The sequence below is a fragment of the Scylla paramamosain genome, chromosome 19 (genome assembly GCF_035594125.1).
Source record: "Scylla paramamosain isolate STU-SP2022 chromosome 19, ASM3559412v1, whole genome shotgun sequence".
NCBI lineage: Eukaryota > Metazoa > Arthropoda > Malacostraca > Decapoda > Portunidae > Scylla > Scylla paramamosain.
The window spans coordinates 2,984,617-3,004,616 of record NC_087169.1 but is presented as its reverse complement, the minus strand read 5'-3'; the positions used below and the strand labels follow the sequence as shown (position 1 = coordinate 3,004,616).

At 40.2% G+C, this 20,000-nt stretch overlaps 1 protein-coding gene and 2 long non-coding RNA genes across 5 annotated transcripts in view; 2 read left to right on the top strand and 1 right to left on the bottom strand.

Annotated features, from left to right (window-relative positions):
• Nucleotides 1-5,225: 5,225 nt before the first annotated feature.
• Nucleotides 5,226-13,667, top strand: LOC135110012 (uncharacterized). Its single transcript, XM_064022003.1, has 7 exons — nucleotides 5,226-5,259; nucleotides 5,989-6,179; nucleotides 6,373-6,513; nucleotides 8,082-8,129; nucleotides 10,108-10,442; nucleotides 10,813-10,944; nucleotides 13,469-13,667. The coding sequence occupies exons 1-5, from the start codon at nucleotides 5,226-5,228 to the stop codon at nucleotides 10,417-10,419; spliced, it is 726 nt and encodes a 241-aa protein (XP_063878073.1). The 3' UTR covers nucleotides 10,420-10,442; nucleotides 10,813-10,944; nucleotides 13,469-13,667.
• A 527-nt stretch (nucleotides 13,668-14,194) lies between these two features.
• On the top strand, nucleotides 14,195-16,581 carry LOC135109589 (uncharacterized). Its single transcript, XR_010272814.1, has 2 exons — nucleotides 14,195-15,324; nucleotides 16,250-16,581. It is a non-coding gene; the product is annotated as an uncharacterized LOC135109589 (long non-coding RNA).
• Nucleotides 16,582-17,157: 576 nt separating this feature from the next.
• The window catches only part of LOC135109588 (uncharacterized), a 6,040-nt gene continuing 3,197 nt past the window's right edge, over nucleotides 17,158-20,000 (bottom strand). Inside the window, exons 3-4 of one of the 3 annotated variants that reach the window (XR_010272812.1) lie at nucleotides 19,970-20,000; nucleotides 17,158-17,721 (exon numbers count right to left, since the gene is read on the bottom strand). The exon at nucleotides 19,970-20,000 is cut by the window's right edge and continues 101 nt beyond it. This is a non-coding gene — a long non-coding RNA (uncharacterized LOC135109588). Of the gene's footprint in view, nucleotides 17,722-19,115; nucleotides 19,363-19,969 lie in introns of those variants that run through there. The other 2 variants (XR_010272811.1, XR_010272813.1) reach the window with 2 other exon arrangements.

Genomic DNA, 20,000 nt, shown 5'->3' with positions numbered 1-20,000 from the left:
ACTGATGCTAGTAGGTAAATGATATACTGGTCGTACTCCTCAGTTTAAAATGAAGTAGCAATATATATACGAGTATGTATATATATATATATATATATATATATATATATATATATATATATATATATATATATATATATATATATATATATATATATATATATATATATATATATATATATATATATATATAATATATAATATATAATATATACAGCAAGTGTTTCAATGAATCATGGAGTGTGCTACTTGTGTTATGCTCAATCCGTGCTCAAAACTGACAAGTCACCAATATTTTGGATACCAGCACCATCCTGAATTGTCATCCTCAGTCCTTCTTGTCATGGTTGTTTTCCCTGCATCATCCTGACTCCCAGAATGAAGTGTAGGACTGTCACACTGCCTTAACATGGCACACTTGTGTTAGGTAGCCTTTTAACACCTCCATGTATTTGTATGATGATGGGAGGCCAACGCTTCTGCAGGTATGAATGAAGGAATTAGTGAGTTCTGGGCCAGGCAAGCAACATGCTGTGAATGAGGGTGATAGGTGGGAATATTTAGGAATTTTTCATATATGGACTGCCATGTGCAGACCTGATTTTTTGCTGCTTCCCTTGTTTTCTTATGTTCTTATGTTAACATATTCATAGTTCATCACCAAAGTATTTGCCCAAAAATATGTTAAGTAACACAATAAAATAAAATGCTTTGACTGAATTATAATGCAGTGTTACTCTTCATCACTACTTTTATGTAATATTACCATTTAATAATGTATGAGTTATTGTACCAGTAAAGTAAGTAGGTGTGAGGAGATGCTGGGTGATGAGGGCAAGTGCAGGAGGATGTGTAGGGTGTGTGTTAATGGAAAGGGTTGGGGTGGAAGACACTCGTAGCCATGCAAAAAGGGTGGTGACAGGAGGCCAGCACCTGTACCATCACTGATTGATGGAGGGAAAGAAGGAGTGGAGTGGGGTGGGAGATGAGTGTGATAAGAGATGCATTAAGGAGATGGAAGATTGTCAAGAGGTGTAATTACATGGCAGTTGGTTGGCAGTCATCTGTAGGGACAGCAAGATAATTTAGGGACAGTACTGTTTATTCTTCAGCAATTATTTTTGTATAGCAAAGATTATGTAATAGATAACCAATGTTATATCACTTTTATTGCAAATGCTTCCCATTCAAAACTGGTCCTGTATTATGTAATTGTTCAATAGAAAATATGTGAAAATAGCTTTGTATTGGAAATTATTCAAAATGATCTATAAAAAGGATCTTTAGTAATGGAAACATAGGTACATTCACTGATACTTAGTGTATGCATTTGCTGAAAGGTCACAGATTCATAATATTAAAAACTCATTAATACTGGAGCTAATGAGTGGTTGAAAGAAGACAAGAATATTCATAATAATATGCATATATGAGTTTAAAGATTCACAGTATTAAAAACTCATTAATGTTAGGTGCGTGGGTGAAGGTGGGAGACAAGGGGAGGGAGGCATTGGCAGGTGGGGAAGATAAGGAGCAAGGGCAGGTAGAAAGGGCAGGGTGGGGAAGCAAGGACATCCTGCTGGTTGTGACCATTACCCTCATGCTGGTCTTCCCATCTCTGAGAGCAGCTCTGACAAAGCAAAAAGTAATTTCCTTTTCAAAGACAAATCCATATTTATTTGTTTCCTAAAGGAGACTTTAGGATGATATTTACTTGAGGTTTGTGGTGCAAGCTTCAATTTTGCCATGAAAGAAATATTGTCACAAGTAGGTAAGCTGACATTCATCTAATGGCCATTATATGTAATTTCTTTCCAACTACTTACTATTTCAGATATAAAACAGCATTATAAGAAGCTTACCAGGCCTATTCCTGTGAATGCCTATCTGGTAGATTCTATATCTGATATAAAATATTATTATTAGCCTTACTTTTAAACTTACTGTAAATACTATGAAGTGTTTGAGAAGGTTACTGAGGTTACTGCCATGGAAATTGTCAAGTATAATGTCATACTTTAATCTGTGTAAAGGGCAAGGAAAATGCAGAAAGCCCACATACATTATGTGAGGTGGCTGAGTATTGTGTACCCCTGATGGTGGCTTATATCTCTGGTAACCTTTATGACCAGAGGAAGGAGGAGGGTTGGTAGACTGTTGTGGGCTTGTAGGGGTCTCCTCAGTGTCGCTTCCTCCTGTTTTTTTGTACTCTATTTTTTTTTTAGAGATTTTGTTAAGAGTGCTTTCATATGGTTGATCTGTCCATCTGTTTATTTTAACAATTTATTTTTTCTGTCTTTCTATCTGTTTCTGTTTCTCCCTATCTGTCTTTCTGTCTGCTTCTAAATATCTGCCTACCTGTACTACTAAAAAGATAAAAAAAAAAAAAGTTGAATGTCAATATTGCATGCTTTTTCAAAACACTGAAGAATAGCCAATATCTTAATAGATATAAAATAATTTTCCCTACATAAGGCTCTATAAGAAACAATGGCAGCTACTCTTTATTCATTCCTTGAGTTACTTTTCCCCAGTGGCCATAGAGCTACAGCACGGAGGTGGAGGTAATGCTGTAGAAGAATGTGGTGTGTAACATTGGCTTAGAGGTGATCAGCCTTTGGAGAGGGGCCGTAGCTGCCTCCCATATAGGGACTAATCGAGTTCTGGGGAGGCGGGTCTGGCTGGCCTCTGTGAGACAATTGGACAGTTGGAGATTATGGTGGGAGATGCCTGGATGTGCCCTATAGATGTTTGTATGGTTGCCTCCCTCCAAGGGTCCCTTAAAGTTGTGTACACTCTGTAGGAGATATTTTTTACCTTATTGAATTATGAAAATTTGCTTTCATTAATCTCACCTGTCAAAGTCACTGCTATGGAATGTCTGCCACTACACTGAACAATGTGGGCCGGGCTGCCACATGTATGATGATTTTTGTCCTGCCCTAAATTTAAGATCCGGACTTAGAGAAATGTTTAAGTGAAACTTTGAGCCAGAAACTGAAAGAGAATGAAAGGTGATGAAAAATATCCACTGCTTAGTAAAGTTTGAAGGAAAAAATTATACAGTAAAATCCCTCTTATCCGGCATCAATGGGACTGCTGACATGCCGGATACTTGAATAGAAGTGAAATTATGCCCACAATCACCACCTACACTCACGCATCTTACCATAACAAAGATCAGCTGATCGCTGTGCCGTGCGTCGCCGCCCATGCTGCCACCTCACACTCACCAGCACAGTTGTAGCATTGGGCCTGTAATTGTGACTCCTGATCTTTTCAAGCTGAACCACTCGTATAACACTTTGTCCATCATTTCATTATGATGATACTGCAGTGTGTGATGATTTTCCACTGCCTTTGGGGTGTCGGTGACTTTCATGTAATCCCGCAACTTTTTCGTTTGGGATTTAATGTCATAAATAGTTGATGAGCCCACACCATATTCTGCCATTAGTTGCTGTCTGCTTTCACCTCTCTCTAATCATCGACAAATTTCTACCTTCTGCTTAAGTGTAAGCACAACACGCTTCCTCTTTTCTACAACTTTAGGTATGATGAAGGCATCAGGTGATAAACAGTGCACATGCGGGACTGAGTCACTGAGTAAACACAGTGCAGTGGACCACAGGTAGTGCGAAGCAGTGTGCTCTGGTGGCAAGGGGACAAAGTATGCCTCACGTGGGAATTTTAATCAATTTTATGAGTACACATTGATTTTTTATAGATTTTAAGGCTCGGGGAAAAATGTGCCGGATACTTGAAGCTGCCGGATACTTGAATGCCGGATGAGAGGGATTTTACTGTATTAGGGGTTGGCCTGGTGGCGCCCATGCTGGGAGGGGGTGCATTTCGGGCATCGCAGCGGGATATTGGCAGCAGCATTATGTGATGGGATATCCAGCTGGCGTTAGTCAACCCTTGCGAATCCAACCCTTCGTGGTATTCCTTTTCCCCCCTCATTAGGTCTCCTCCTGTTCCCCCCCACGAAAGTGTAGTGGCCCCCAGGCTTGGAGGAGGGCCTTTGTTACACCATTTGGCCAAGTTTCCTGTTGGGTGCACAGCCATATTGGTAGGTTGGCTGATCAGGCACCACCTGTCTGTACTCTCACCCAACATCTAAGGAATAACTATAGATACGAAACAATGGAAGATGTATTTACAAAATGTACAACTAGCGAGATGTGTAATGTAATTTTCGATGTACTTAAAGTATATAAATAAGGAAATTTAAATGAATGCGAATAATTTGTATGATATCTGGTAATGTCTATTTTTGGGTAGAGAAAAATTTTTTTTATTTTGTATTTTGGGAGTTCTTTTGCTGCATTGCAAGAATATTTATTTAATTATTTAGAATATTGTGGACTACAATTATTAATGGACTACTGCTGTGGATATTTTTTTGTATTTTAGTTTTTGTTTTAGTTTTGTTTGCTGTAATATGATTGTGTAGTCAATAAATCTATCTATCTATCTATCTATCTATCTATCTATCTATCTATCTATCTGGTGTGAGGCTCTGCCCCTCTTGCCCATGTGTAGTTGCAGTGGTGGTTGTGACAGCGGTGGTAGTGGTGGTAACACAGTGGTCATATGGTGGTGCTCGCATGGCGTTTGGTGGCTCAAGAACTGTGAGATAGTGATCTGTGTAATACTCCAGCAAGTTTCTTGTTATAATCCTGTAATCAAAGGGCTTTTTACAACACGGTGAAGTGAATAGATGAGTACCCTATTGTGGTTACATTAGCAACTTTTTGTATGTGTCATTGTATGAAGGACTGTGCCAGTAATCAGTAACCTTGAAATGTTATTGAGGAATCTGCTGCACACACATCGTTATGACTTATGACTGAGTAAGTATTTAATGGTATAGTGATAGCATGGTTTCTTATCTTCACAAGATACACATGTGAGGTGGTGTACTCTTGGCAGCAGTGCAGCAACACACAGGACAAGAGATTTTTGGGAAAATGTTATGTCTTGTGTAGCTGTGGTGTAGCACTTTGAGAGTTGGCTTATATCAAGACTGAAGGATATTATTTTATCCCTGCAAGTACAGTAGTGTGCTACAGTATTTTGTGCAATAATTGCCAATGGCTGTTATATATCTAGACCACGGTGATCTGTAGCTCAGTGAAGGCTTATTGATTTGAGCTTTTCTTTTCCAAGTAAGAAAAATATTTAGGCTTGGTGGTGGCCATAGAGTGGAATCATTAATCATAATGGGATCATTGAAGGAGTGGGGACAGAGGGCAGGTACACCTGGGTGGCAGGAGGCTCACTAATGCTTCCTGGCCAGGCAGGAGGCCTCCCTCCACCCACCATCAAGGATCACAAATTACTAGAGGTACTGGTAACACTGAGGAACAGTTATGAGTCCTGAGAAATTACTGCTGTGATGAAAATATAGGGTGTGTACTGCTTTACATAATGTGTAGTGTGTGTGTGTGTGTGTGTGTGTGTGTGTGTGTGTGTGTGTGTGTGTATATATAGACACATTTTGTTTATATTTTCAATGATGAAGATTGTGAGTGTTTTGGTTGAGGTTTCATGGATGACTATAATTGCTCTGAACATGAAGGGAACATTATATCCTTTATGTAGTTGTAATGGTTGCCATGTGATATATGTTTTTACAGTTTATTTATATACATAAACCATGTATGCTTTCTTTTTAGTATATATACATAACATATTTAAGCATTAACTATTGTTGAAAACCAGGCAAGCTATATTCATCATTTATTCATGAATAGTTCTTATTGTAAGATTTTTAAAGCATATTTGGATCAAATTTTATCATAAGAGCTTTAATGTTTTAGGCACCAATATATCATTGTTTATCTGATGACCCCCACAAGTTGGTGATGAGAAAAACAAACCACAGCATCATAGGTTGTAGCTTTGTACATCAAATTTGTTACAAGAATTACAGAAAGAGTGTTGACAGTATTTGTGTAATTACTGTTCATCCTTTGCTTGCAGGTGAGCATTTACTGTCTCCTGAGAAAAACATCAGCAGAGGAGACGTGACCCTTGACTCTGTGTCTCCTCTCAACTCTCCGTCCTTCACCCTCAATGAGACAGTACCAGACTTCAATCTTGACTTCAACCTTGATGAAGCCTTGAAATTTGTTGGACTGAACTGTTCTGAGACTAAGGAAACTGTCTGGAAGGTGAGCTGTCTATTTTGCAGTAGATATTACCATTAGGAGATAATAGATTACTTATTAGTCCATTGGCTATTATGACTTTGCCTTATACTGAAGGAAATTGCCTGGTTGGATGACTGGAATATACTCATTTAAAAGGATGTTAATGCACAGTCAGTGAAGAGCTTGGTCAGAAGCTATGAAAGTGTTATCTCAGCCCTCAGAGCCTGAACCCACCTCTGACAACAAGGAAAGCCCTGGTAAGGAGGAGGAGGACAGCTTAGACACCTTGAACGACACCCTGGACGATATGATCCAGGCCTCCCAGCTTCATCCTCAACACCTGCGCTCACTACAGGTAAGTGTCTGCCTCTGCTGTGCATGGTCATCCAGAATATAAGAATGGGAGGAAAGGAGATCATAAAAGACCAGCTGACCCACACAAAGTGGCTCCTGGTCAGTTCAGGGCAGTATGAGGTTCTTCCCTGTCTGAGCACCAGTGTAATATGTCATTTAAAAATTAAATACTTTTTCCATGGTTTGTTGAAAAAGAAGGGAATTGCAATGTGATATTAAATATAAATATTCCAGAATAAGCATTTTCTCATGCGTTAAGCCTGTATGGCAGACTGAACCAATTTAAGGTTATTACAAAGCTAGCTCAAATAAAAAGCACAGCCATTCCATCTCAAATTTTTAACTGGTGCTTTTTTGGGAGAGAACACCAAGATTTATTTATTTATTTATTTTTTATTTATTTATTTTTTTTACTTTTTTGTGCATTTGACTTGGCTTTATATTCGTATGCCAAGACAAGAAAAAAAAAACAATTAAATAAATATAGATCAACAGATGCAAACAGTATACGGTACTCGCAGAGAATGGTGACGATAAATGAAATGACCAGGACATACAGGAATAAAACAAATGGTACAAAATAATGATCTGCTGTGGTGCAAGTGGATGATCAATCAGGTGTGCTGAAAACTAGACAGGTTTATATTTTGTTTTCTGTCTTAAGTATTTAGTAATTTGATGTTTTACTTTTCTGAACCTTATTCTGTAGACCTTTGTTGTGGTAAACGATCTATTATTAATGTCCATATGTTGAAGAACACTTCTTTTCTTGATAATCCCTTATGATGTGGCCACAAACAAAATTCCTTCTTTCTGATCTGTCCACTGTAAGTCCCTTGACATTGACACTCAACATTCACACTTGACATTCACACACTCAGTCTCAGGTAGTAATTAGTTGTTATTATTATTATTATTATTATTGTCGTTATTATTATCATCATCATCATCCTTCTTCTTCTTCTTCTTCTTCTTCTTATTATTATTATTATTATTATTATTATTATTATTATTATTATTATTATTATTGCAGTTTTTATATAGCAAATACCGAAAAATCGCACGTTACTTTAACTTACAAAAATACAAACAAATTATTCTAAACCAAATCTTGTACTTGTTAATCTACTAACTTTCATATCAATAAATCCTTCACTCACTATCTCTTTCTGCCTGACTGACAATACCTGACTGAATGATCAATAGATAAAATACCAAACACTACCACCACGCGTATTTTGCTATGATAACTACATATCATCTCGTACTTGCCAGTCTACTTTCATGTCAATAAGTTCCTCACACTCATCTCTCCCTACCTGACTAACAACACCTGACTGTTTGACCAATAGATGAAATACCAAATCATCAATAAAATCTCTGTTTCCCTGCCAGACTGAGTATACACGGGCGACTAACCAATAGATAAAATACTACCACTTTTATTCTGCAAAGGTAACCCTGCTGGTCAAAGCAGTTTAGCGATGTTTTTTTTTTACTTTTCCAACCTACAAAACTCGCCGGGTGTGTATTCTGCTGTCAGTCACCTCGCCGTGTTTGCTTCCTCAGGGTACTGCTCGGGCTGCATCCCACTCGACGAATCAAAATATTTTACAGGTAGTGCAAACGGTGGTATATGTAGTGGGGAGTAGTGGTAGTGATGGTCAGTAGTAGAAATATGAATAGTGGGGCTTGTGTTAGTGAAAAAAAAAGTTGGAACTTTTTTTTTGTAGAAGAGAGAGAGAGAGAGAGAGAGCACTCTCTGGTAGCATTGTTGTTTATCATGGAGCCTCCTGTTGTGTTTACCGAGTGGCCGCCGCGTGGTGAAGTATTGGTGCTAAATACACATGAGGCTGAGAGTGCGTGTTTTTGTTTTCACAAGTTTATTGTGTGTGTGTGTGTGTGTGTGTGTGTGTGTGATTCACCTACAGTCGTCTGCTGGTCACCGAGCCAGCTGTTACCCTACGGAAAGAGCTTAGAGATCATAGTGACCGATCTTTGGGTAGGACTGAGACCACTTACACACCACACACCGGGACAGCAAGGTCACAACCCTTCGGGTTACATCGCGTATCTACTTGCTGCTAGGTGAACAGGGCCTACACATTAAGAGGCTCGCCCATTTGCCTCGTGTCTGTGTGTGTGTGTGTGTTACAGTGCTTGTGTTTGCTCACACAAGGCGGTTTTCTTATCAGATTTTTTTTATCTTTGTAATGTTGAACAATCTTGACGCTTTTTAGTAGTTCTTGTATCATTCGTGCAGGACTTCTTGTGCTGCTGGTGGATTGAATTGGCAGTGTTCAGGAAACAAAACACATACATTTACGGCAGATTACCCAGGGAGTGTATTTCACTGCAAAGTAACATTACGGAATATGATAGACGGTTTCCTCTACAAGCAAAGTAAGAGAGAATAGTGAGTGATATATAGACAGAAAGCCACAGCTGTCATGGACGATAATGACTTAGAAATTGAGGATGGGAAGGGAGACGAAAAAGATAATGACGACAAATGAGAAGTTGGCTGGCGGCAAGGTTACACTAGTTTGGTTCTTATGCCTTCAAAACGAGACGGCCAACATTTCAGACACCTGTCCGTGAAAATATAGTCTTCGTAATTAAAAATAGTCCAGCAAGATATTTTTAGCATCTATATTTCATGGGCTTGAAGTTGGTGGTAGCGAAACAAGAGTTTGTTTTTTATGCCTTCAAAACGAGAGGTACAACGTTTTAGGCAATAGCGTGTGACAGAATAAAATCTTCCCTATTGAAATTGGTACCATAAAATACTTTTAGCATCTATATTTCTTGAATATGAAGGTGATGGTAACTTACCGTAGCAAAATAAATTAACGCATTTCTGAATCACATGTGCTTTGTTGCAGTGTCGCAGTACCTAAGTGAATTAACACTTTGACTATAACACGGGGTAGCGAAAAAAAAAAAATGAACGGACAGACGGATAATTTTTTTCCGGTCACACGCCGAGAAACATCTACCTTATGTACTCTTGTCGGCATATTAATAGTTGCAGAATTTGCTCATGTTTATCAAGCGTTGCTCGTTGAGTGTTGGTTCAGGTGCTGATAGCGGCGGTGGTGTTGGTGATAATGGTGATGGAGGGTGTGTTGATGGTGATGACAGTGGTGGTATGGTGATGATGGTGATGACGGCAGGGAGGCAGCGGTGTCGGCGGCATTCAGAACAGCAGTCATGCTTATCCTCGTTGTTAAGATATTTGCTTTTATTTGCCACCTTTTGTCTTGCATGTATCTGTAAGTGTGGTAAATATGCTTTATAGAGGGACTGCCTGCCTTGTGTAGTCTTGCAGCTTCCAATATACTCTTATGTACATGGCAGGATATATGAGACTTTCAATTCTTAAGTTATGTTATGCACTTTGCCTTGGCCTCCTTGTGTGAGATTGTCACTCGGTTCATATGCTTTCGAGTTTTAGGTATGTTGGGCAATGTTCTGAAACACTACTAAACCTCACTTCCACTGCTTTTAAAAGGCTCCGGATGAAGTTACATGGGTGTTGAGGTACTTATACAGGTCTAATGCCATATTAACAAGATTTCAAATTTATCAACAGGAGAAATTTCTCTTGAAAACCCAGCTAATCATCTATGTGGTCTCTGAAAATGGTCATAGTGAGAGCAGAGCGCTTCAGAATATGGGCCATGGTTTTACACATGCATCACTACCCACTGCATACTCCAGCAGCAGCAGCAGCAGCATCAGCAGCAAACAGCTAAATGCTGCATCACCCATCAAGAGGATGAAGATTGCAGCCACATCAGAGAGGCTGGCTGTGAATTTAGTCTTCCTGCCACACGTTGAAGTTCCTGCTGATAGCCAATTGGTCCTCACCTTGTTCATCAGGCTTGACTCTTGCATCTTCTGAAGGCTGTAGGAAGAGTAAGTAAGGTGAGTGTATGAGGGTTTGTAGGGAGAGAAAGTCTGGTACAGAAGATTGAAAAGGAATTGTGTCACTGTGGAAGAAAACTGAAGTATATCATTATGCTTTTATGTTGTGTAATAATATAGCAGTAAAATGCAGGCTGTATGGAAATAAAGGCACATCAGGATTTTATAAGAAGATTCAATTTTATAGGGAAGATTAAAAAGGAATATTGTGTCATTGTATCTGTCTCTTGCACCTTCCTTTCTGACTCCCATCCTTTGCAGTTCCATCCCTCCATCCACTTTCTGTCTTCTCAATCTTAATTCACACACATACACACGTGCACACACACCTGTGGTCAAATAACTTCCTAAAGGTGATTTTTTTTTGCAGCCCGATAGCATTGCCTCCTGTGATGTATTGGACTGGCAGTTCCTTGATTCTGGAGGAGTCTGCAATAGGAAGACCACAAATGTAGTAGTTGGTTGTGACATCCATACCTATGAACATTTATTTACCTGCCAAGTGAGTTTTTTATATGTTTGACGTATTTATTTTCTCTTTTTTTAAATGTAACAGGAGGACTGGCCAAGGACAACAAAAAGAGCAAAAGAAAAGAAAACAAGACCTACTGAACTGCCAGTCCCAAAAGAAAATTCAAAAAGATCATCCAAAATTGGAAGATGTGTCTTGAAACCTCCCTCTTGAAAGAATTTGCATCATAGGAAGGAGGAGGTACAGAAGCATGTAGGGAGTGTGGGATTAGCTAACAGTGAGATACTGGTGGTGGTTATGCTAAATTGAGGAATGTTTGTGGTTTTATCTAAATGAAGAATGAATCTGGCTAATTTATTTTACCTGGTGGAAGAATCTTAATTAATGTTTTCATTTATCAGAGGCAAGATATGAAGCAAATGTTTATATGACAATTTCAAGTTTGCATCTTTCTCACTATGAGGAGAACTAATTGATGCTTTTTAATGACCTGTAAAGGAATTTTGTTCAACATTGCTTCATCTTAAGGGATTTAAGGATTAACAAAACCAGACCAAAAAATTCCCAAAGCATTCCAAAACAAGAGAAATAATGAAAAACACTGAAAAACACACTCAAATCATCAACAGATGTATCCAAAGCATCAAAAAGACACAAAGAGAGATGAATATTTCATGAGAAACAATTAGAATATAAAAAAATACTAAAATCTTGAAAAACACACCAAAACATCAAAAAGACAAAAAAAGGGAGATGAAGAGACCATGACATAGTGAAGATTTTCCTGACACCAACGTGGGAGTTGCTTCTCCAGTCCCTCACTGTGGGAGCTGTGAAGGACTTACCATTCAAGACCTTCTCCAGTCCCTCACTGTGGGAGCTGTGAAGGACTTACCATTCAAGACCTTCTCCAGTCCCTCACTGTGGGAGCTGTGAAGGACTTACCATTCAAGACCTTCTCCAGTCCCTCACTGTGGGAGCTGTGAAGGACTTACCATTCAAGATCTTCTCCAGTCCCTCACTGTGGGAGCTATGAAGGACTTACCATTCAAGACCTTCTCCAGTCCCTCACTGTAGGAGTTCACTAAGTTATCTAGGGACCTCAGCACCACTTTCCACTTTCTGCCATGCCTTTCTCAGCACACGGCACTCACCTGTCTGGGAGCCCACACAGGTTTGCTGCTCCCAGGGAAGAAGAGAAGGCACGTTATAATCTAGCCAGACTGATGTGGTGATATGAGATTGTTCACATCCTAGGTGGTTATTGGAGGCAATCTTGATAAAGGACTAATTAAAAGGGCCTGGAGAAAGCCAGTTGAAGGAAGATCAAGGTAAAGAGTGAGTGAGATGGAAGGATGGAATTGTGCTAGAGCTGCTAAGGATGGGAGTCACAGAAGATGCAAGGGACAGACACAACCAAAGAAGACTTGTGCATGGTGCCAGCCCCTCACTCCAGAGAAGCAGCAAAAACAGAAAAAGAGGACGGTAGTCACATCAGTATTTTACAGTCTAGCCTAACAGTCAGTTAGTTTTTGGTAGACTCTGGAACACTCTGCCTACTTCTATATTTCCTCCTTCTTATGACTAGAACTCTTTCAAGAGGAAAGTTTCAAGGCACTTACCCTCCAATTTTGGATGATCCTTTTGGTCTTAAGGGAATGGCACCTAAGTGGGTCTTTTTTTTTTTTCCCCTCCCAAAGCCAATGCCCCTCAAGTAAGAAAAAAAAAGAAAAAAAAAGTTTACTCACAAATCCAGGGGTGGATTTAAGGTGGTGTCATACTAGCACTTTTTCCGTCGATTTTTCATCGTTTCACATGAACTTATCGCATGAATTTGTCAGACGATCAGGATTGTTTCCTCCTGCAAATTTCCGCCTTTGTTTATATTTCCAAGACCAAGACCAAGACTTTCCACGTGGCTTCAACCTGTCTCACAGAGCGTTATTACCACCTCTACGCTTCGTCATGGAAGGAAAACCACATCCAAGTTGGACACGCCGTTCAGAGGAGATCCTTGTGGAAAGCATAAGGAGCCATAAGTGCCTCTGGGACCACAAGGATGAATCTTGTATGAAGAAAGGCCTGAAAAGAGCGGCTCACAACACAATCACCTGTGCCCTCCAATACTGTCTCACAGTACACAGTATTAGTTTCAGAGTAGCGTATCTTTGCTGCAGTGTGAACTCCATGTTTGTTTGCACTCCTTGGGCTGTGCCAACGGAAAGTTTCAGATGAAACACCATTTGTGTGCGACAGGCCGCAGCCAAGATATCCACGATTTTCAGAAAAACGATGGAAAAAGTTGACGGAAAAAGTGTTGGTGTGACACACCACCTTGAGGTCTGTGGAGGCCCATGGCCAGCCTGAGATATTTATATTAATGTTTTTATGTATCTATATTCCATTCAATTTTTTAATATATATAATATAATCTAGAGAAAAGAGCATATTTATTTAGTGTAAATGAAACAAAAGCAGCTGTATTAATAATGATAAAAAATGTTAAAAAGTTCATAGAAAATTAGTGTTTAATTTGAGTTTCTTTCACTTACAGAATGCTTAATTATGTAAGGGACTCCCCAGATTGTGGAGATCCCAACATTGTGGAAGCCCCTGGCCCCTGGGCAGCTGCCCTCTTTGCCCACTCCTAAATCAAGGGCCCTGCACAAATTTTTCTCTCTCTCTCTCTCTCTCTCTCTCTCTCTCTCTCTCTCTCTCTCTCTCTCTCTCTCTCTCTCTCTGTCTGTCTGTCTGTCTGTCTGTCTGTCTGTCTCTCTCTCTCTCTCTCTCTCTCTCTCTCTCTCTCTCTCTCTCTCTCTCTCTCTCTCTCTCTCTCTCTCTCTCTCTCTCTCTCTCTCTCTCTGTCTGTCTGTCTGTCTCTGTCTGTCTGTCTGTCTGTCTCTCTCTCTCTCTCTCTCTCTCTCTCTCTCTCTCTCTCTCTCTCTCTCTCTCTCTCTCTCTCTCTCTCTCTCTCTCTCTCTCTCTCTCTCTCTGAAGTGTGGATGGTATATCAGCACAGGGAGCAAAAAACCAAGGAGCCACTGAGGCTGTCACTTTGAAGAGGTCATTGTTGTTGCATCCAGCATCCCAGCCTGACTGCCTAGACAGCTCCTGCAGGTTGCTGAAGGGCAGAGTCACAGACTGCTCCACTGCCAGGTGTGAGACCAGTGTGGCAGAGTATGATGTGTACACAATGAGGGACACACCACAGCCAACCCTGTAGGTGACCCATGCTGCACTGCTGATTGGGTAGGTGTTGGAGCCTGCAGGAGGAGGAGGAGGGGGGAAGATGCTATAAGAAAGCAATTTTAAAACCTGGAAAATGATGCAAAAGCAATTTAAATCTTTGAAAGGGACAAAAGTAGATAATTTTAAAATTCAAGTGTTGAAAAGACCATTTTTAAAATGTTTCAGAGATAAAAATGCAATTTAAAAATTTTCTCACCATTTCTGAAAGATTTAAACATTATATCTTACTAAGAAAACTGTTGATACCTTCATCATGAGAACTACTGATAACAAAATTAAATACATTACTTATGATATCCATAACAGTTGTATCAACACCACTTGCTTGTATTGCTCATGCCAGAACCAATTGAAGTTAATATCAACACAATTATGGGAATACATCAGATGTCATGTGAAGTTTACCAATTTTAAATCTATCCCTTAATGATTGTCTTCCTGTATTCCCATCTTACCAAACATTAAACACCACTACACTTGTATTCATCTAACAGTTCCACCCATATACACATGTACACCCATCAAAAAAATGTTGTCACCTTTATGGTGTGTTACAGTATGACACATCACACAATGATTTCTGGTATAACTCATGCAGTATGGTGCAAAGTTGGTAACCCTGCTGTGCCAAGTTGCTAGTTACTGGGGAATTTGTGACTGGCATAATATATGATCCTGGTATGATGTGGAAAATGCACTCCATGAACCATTATTTGCTCTACAGAATGAACTACACTAAAGTGATAATAGTATGGGATGTTTACAAGGGAGAAGAATGGAGAGGGGGGGGGACAGGAAGACATACCAACCTCCACAAGTCATCACGGCTGCTGTGCCAGTGTTTGTTGCGGTCAATTTCAGAACCTAGAGTAACAAAAAATATTTTGACAGGTGTACTAGCTAACTAACCGGACACTAAACATTGCTATCCTGCAGCTAACCAGTCCTTGCATTCAACTAACAGTCTCATAGCACCTCTGGAGTTGCTCAGCAAAGAAGAGGATGCTAGCCAAACCTATCATGTTAGTCAGGATGCACCAGTACAGAGCTGTGTCCATTGGGGTTGTGTAGGCTAGTAGCATCTTGTCAAGATCCTCATAGGTGGCCACAAACAGTTTATAGCTATGAGAGGAGGACTTGCCTTGTGAACATCACATTGGGGTGAGTGTTTAATCTGATTTTGTGTTAATTTGTTTTGTGGGGAGTGAGTGTTAATGTGATTTTTTGTTAAGTGAATGCTGTGCCTGGGCTCCTGAGGTGTACTGTGGTGTGGTGGGCCATAAGACTGTCCCTTTCCACTAGGGCCTGACAGGTATTAAGAGTGTGAAGGATGTGTGTGTGGTGCCTTGTTTGGGCCATCTTGTGTGTGATTGCCAGCCTGATATATACAGAAAAATAAGTTATTAGTGGAGCTGAGAGTGTGAATGTGTGGTGGTTTGTCTGGGGTGTCCTGTGGGGGATTGTTTGGCCTGGTATGTAAATACATTATTATTTGGGTTAACTGTGAATGTTGTATGTGTGAATATATGGTGCATTGTCTGGGCCACCCTGTATGGGGTTGCCAATGTGGTATATAGATATATCAATCAAATTATTTGACATTTCATATTGTAAACATTTTGCTGATCCAAGTTAATCTGTTAAGGGAGTGCTTTGTTCACTATCCTTAAATCATTATTTGATCATCAATTGTGTATATATATAGGCTGGGTGTAGGTAACAACTTTCAGCCTCTCTTCAGTGATGGACAATTCAGAGACAGTGAGGTCAGCTTCCCCTGACTGCAAAGCTCCTACCATGCCCGTCCACTCATTGTTTGAGCTGTCCTTCAGTTTCCCTCTAGTACCTTCAGACTGTACAAGTCTCTCTCTCTCTCTCTCTCTCTCTCTCTCTCTCTCTCTCTCTCTCTCTCTCTCTCTCTCTCTCTCTCTCTCTCTCTCTCTCTCTCTCTCTCTCTCTCTCTCTCTCTCTCTCTCTCTCTCTCTCTCTCTCTATATCTGCATGTTTATCTCCTCCTTCATGCATCACCAAATACCACCAACTGTTCTATGTATCCTTGCATCTAAGATTTGTCCTAATTTTGCAGGAAGCCCACCCCAGCAGCCCAGCCTCCCCTGACAGCTGTCATCATCTGCTGCCTTGCCTGGGAGGACCATAGACACAGCTTGTCTCTGATGTCTTCCCCACAATGCCTTGTCTTTGTTGGCTTCAGTGCAATTTGTTTGTCTTCAGTTTAAATAGTATTGTATATACTATCTTGTCTTCACCATCTTGAAATGTGAAGGATGTTCTTGACAAACAAACAAGGTAGTATTGTATAATTATTACTTTAAATATTGTCTTAAATTATCTTGAAATTTGTAAAAAAAAAAAATGTGTAAAAAGAAAGCAAATACAGATGATTATCTCTGTAGTGAAGGAGGAAGGACTCAATATCCCTGTAGTGAAGGAGGAAGGACTCAATTTTTTTTTAAGTTTAAGGTGTGATTTGCACATAGAGGCTCCTGGATTTCCCTGTAGATTGACCCTCCCTGAATGCAGGGAGGGACGGTGCCTCTATGTACAAACTGCACCTTAAACTTACTAAGTTTAAGGCTTCACTACAAAATACTAAGTTTAAGGTGCAATTTGTACATACAGGCACCGTCCCTCCCTGCATTCAGGGAGGGTCAATCTACAGGGAAATCCAGGAGCCTCTATGTGCAAATCACACCTTAAACTTTAAAAAAAATTGAGTCCTTCCTCCTTCACTACAAAATACTAAGTTTAAGGCTTCACTACAAAATACTATTTTGTAGTGAAGGAGGGAGGAAGTATTTTGTAGTGAAGGAGGGAGGAAGGACTCCTTTCTGAGTCCTTCTTCCTTCACTACAGGGATATTGATCTCTATAAATAATTTTTTTTTACAAAGCTAGCTAACAATTATAAGGCAGATTACATTGAAAGAGTCATAATTATTAAGCAAATTTATTTTTTTTTTCACAATACAATTATTAAATTTGACAAATTACAGTTTTATTTTTATTTTTCATCAAGTAATTTCTTTGTTCATACACATCTTTCCATGATGATGGAGGGTGGACAGTGAATTGGTGCTCCTGAGCCTCAGGACAGCAACACCACTTTCTTGCCAGGTTCACATATGGCTTTGGTTCACCCACGGCTCCATCTTCTGCAATGTTTAGCAACTGACAGGCAGGGTTCAGACAGAGCTGGGTTCTCTTCAACTGTGATGACGGAAGGCCCAATTCAGTCAGAGCACTTCACTTCAGGACGGATTTGACAGGCAGCGGAGTTCATCCTCCAATTTTACCAGGATTCCACAAAGCTGACAGCCCCCAGGTTCATCTTCTACTTCATCTCTTCTTCAGAACCTCTTAAAGCTTCTAATTCCTGCCAGCCCACTCTCCACTCCTCAGCACTGATCACCTGGTCCCTCCTGGCTTGACTGGACTGGTGGGCTTCAGCACAAATCAGCTGTCAATGCAGGAGTGAGATGGCAGCCTAAACTTTCTTGCATCAAGGCAGCAGGCAGTCCTTCACTCTTCTGTGTCAATCCTGGAAGGAAATCAGTTCTTAGTGATACACTCTAGAGAACCATCAACAGATTCTATACATGATGAGTAAAGCAGTATTACATGTAGTCGTACTATATTTCCTAATATCAAAGACACCCCCTATTTATCTCTATACCTGGCTGGCAATCCCACACAGGGTAGTCCAGACAAAGCACCACACACACACACACATTTACACTCTTAGTCCTGTCACCCCCTCCCAGTGGAAAGGAACAGTTATGGATCACCCTACTAAACCCCAATATAATCTAAACTGGAAACTTCACATCTCATCTCATTTGCTAAAACAGCTTCTACGAAGTTAGGCATTCTGAAACATTTCTTCCAGTTTTTCTCACCATCCCCCAGCTGCTAACTCTGTACAAGGGCCTTATCCATCCATGTGTGGAGTATGCTCCACATGCCTGGGGCGGTTCCACTCATACTGCTCTTCTAGACAGGGTGGAATTAAAAGCTTTTTGTCTCATCAACTCCTCTCCTCTAACTGACTATCTTCAGCCTCTCTCTCATCACCACAATGTTGCATCTCTAGCTGTCTTCTACCACTATTTTCATGCTAACTGCTCTTCTGATCTTACTAACTGCATACCTCCCCTCCTCCCGTGGCCTCACTGCACAAGACTTTCTTCTTTCTCTCACCTCTATTGTGTCCACCTCTCTAATACAAGAGTTAACCAGCATTCTCAGTCATTCATCCCTTTCTCTGGCAAACTCTGGAACTCCCTGCCTGCTTCTGTATTTCCACCTTCCTATGACTTTAATTCCTTCAAGAGGGAGGTTTCAAGACATTTATCCTTCAATTTCTGACTACTGCTTTGGACAGTGTTTGGGGATCAGCACCTCAGTGGGCTTTTTTCTTTATTGGATTTTTGCTGCCCTTGGCCAGTGTCCCTCTTGCATAAAAAAAAAAAAAAAAAAACTGCATGAAAGAGAAAGAGGAGACCTAATAATGTACAAATTAGTGAACAATATATAAAGAATAGACAGAAATGACCTGTTATCACAGATGAAGGAAGGAGAGAGACATGAGGGGGCATAGGAAAAAAATAAAGAGTGGATGTTCAAGCGACATCAAGTAATACAACTTCCCATATGGAACTATTAAAATCCAGAATGATTTGCAGCAAGAGGTAGTTGTGGCAAACAATGTACATAGGTTTAAAGAGAAGCTGGATAAACATGGTTATGGAGACAGAACAAAATGAGCTTTGGCTTGCTCCCTGTACAATACAACTAGGTAAATACAACTATACTCTTTTTATTCTCGGAAGAATGTTTAGGCATTGGCTGAGATCTGTTAGCTACTCTGCCACATCACACAATTTCTCTTAAATATATCAATTCTTTTTACTTTTTGTTGAAATTATAATATCGAGTATGGATTATTTAGCTCATCAAACCAAGCAGTGCTACGATTGGTTTGGGTTCTAAGAAAATAAACAGTCTGGGTCTTACATAAATATCAAAACATTTGACAACATAGCTCTGCGGCGTTATCATTTGGGTGGAGCACACGGGATGCTTATTGATGGGATCAGGTGACTCAGGTCAGTGAGAAGGGTGGTTCAGACTCTTGAGGGACACTCCCATGATGGAAGCAATTCCCATGTGTTCTTCACAGCTGGGAGAAATAACATATTTACAATAAGAATAAGTATTTTTAGAAGAGAAGGGCCTATAAAGGTCCAGTCATTGCATCCTCCACAGCAATACTTCCAACAGCCAAAGCCAATCATGTGAGTGAGACAACAGTACCACCAATCTGCTCTGCCCCAAATTGAGATTACGCAAATCAATTACCATGAACAAATGAATTATACAAAAATTATTCACACAGTATCATACAATACTGAGAGAGAGAGAGAGAGAGAGAGAGAGAGAGAGAGAGAGAGAGAGAGGAGGAGAGAGAGAGAGAGAGAGAGAGAGAGAGAGAGAGAGGAGAGAGAGAGAGAGAGAGAGAGAGAGAGAGAGAGAGAGAGAGAGAGAGAGAGGAGAGACGAGAGAGAGAGAGAGAGAGAGAGAGAGAGAGAGAGAGAGGAGTCACCTGTCCTTTCCACCAAAGTGTTAAACTGATAACTGGTCCTGTAGAGACAATGCAACTCACGGGGAATTCCCCTGCTCAACCAATGCCAAAACGTTCTTCTGGGAGTAAAAACACCATAGGTAAATACACACACACACACACACACACACACACACACACACACACACACACCTTGTTTACTTACTGATATTGTGGCAAGTGGGTGTCAATTTCTG

Coding starts and splice junctions, on each gene's coding strand:
- LOC135110012 (XM_064022003.1), top strand. CDS start 5,226: ATGGGATCATTGAAGGAGTGGGGACAGAGGGCAG. Junction 6,514..8,081: donor AACACCTGCGCTCACTACAG/GTAAGTGTCTGC, acceptor TTGCTTCCTCAG/GGTACTGCTCGGGCTGCATC. Junction 8,130..10,107: donor CGAATCAAAATATTTTACAG/GTAGTGCAAACG, acceptor ATTTATCAACAG/GAGAAATTTCTCTTGAAAAC.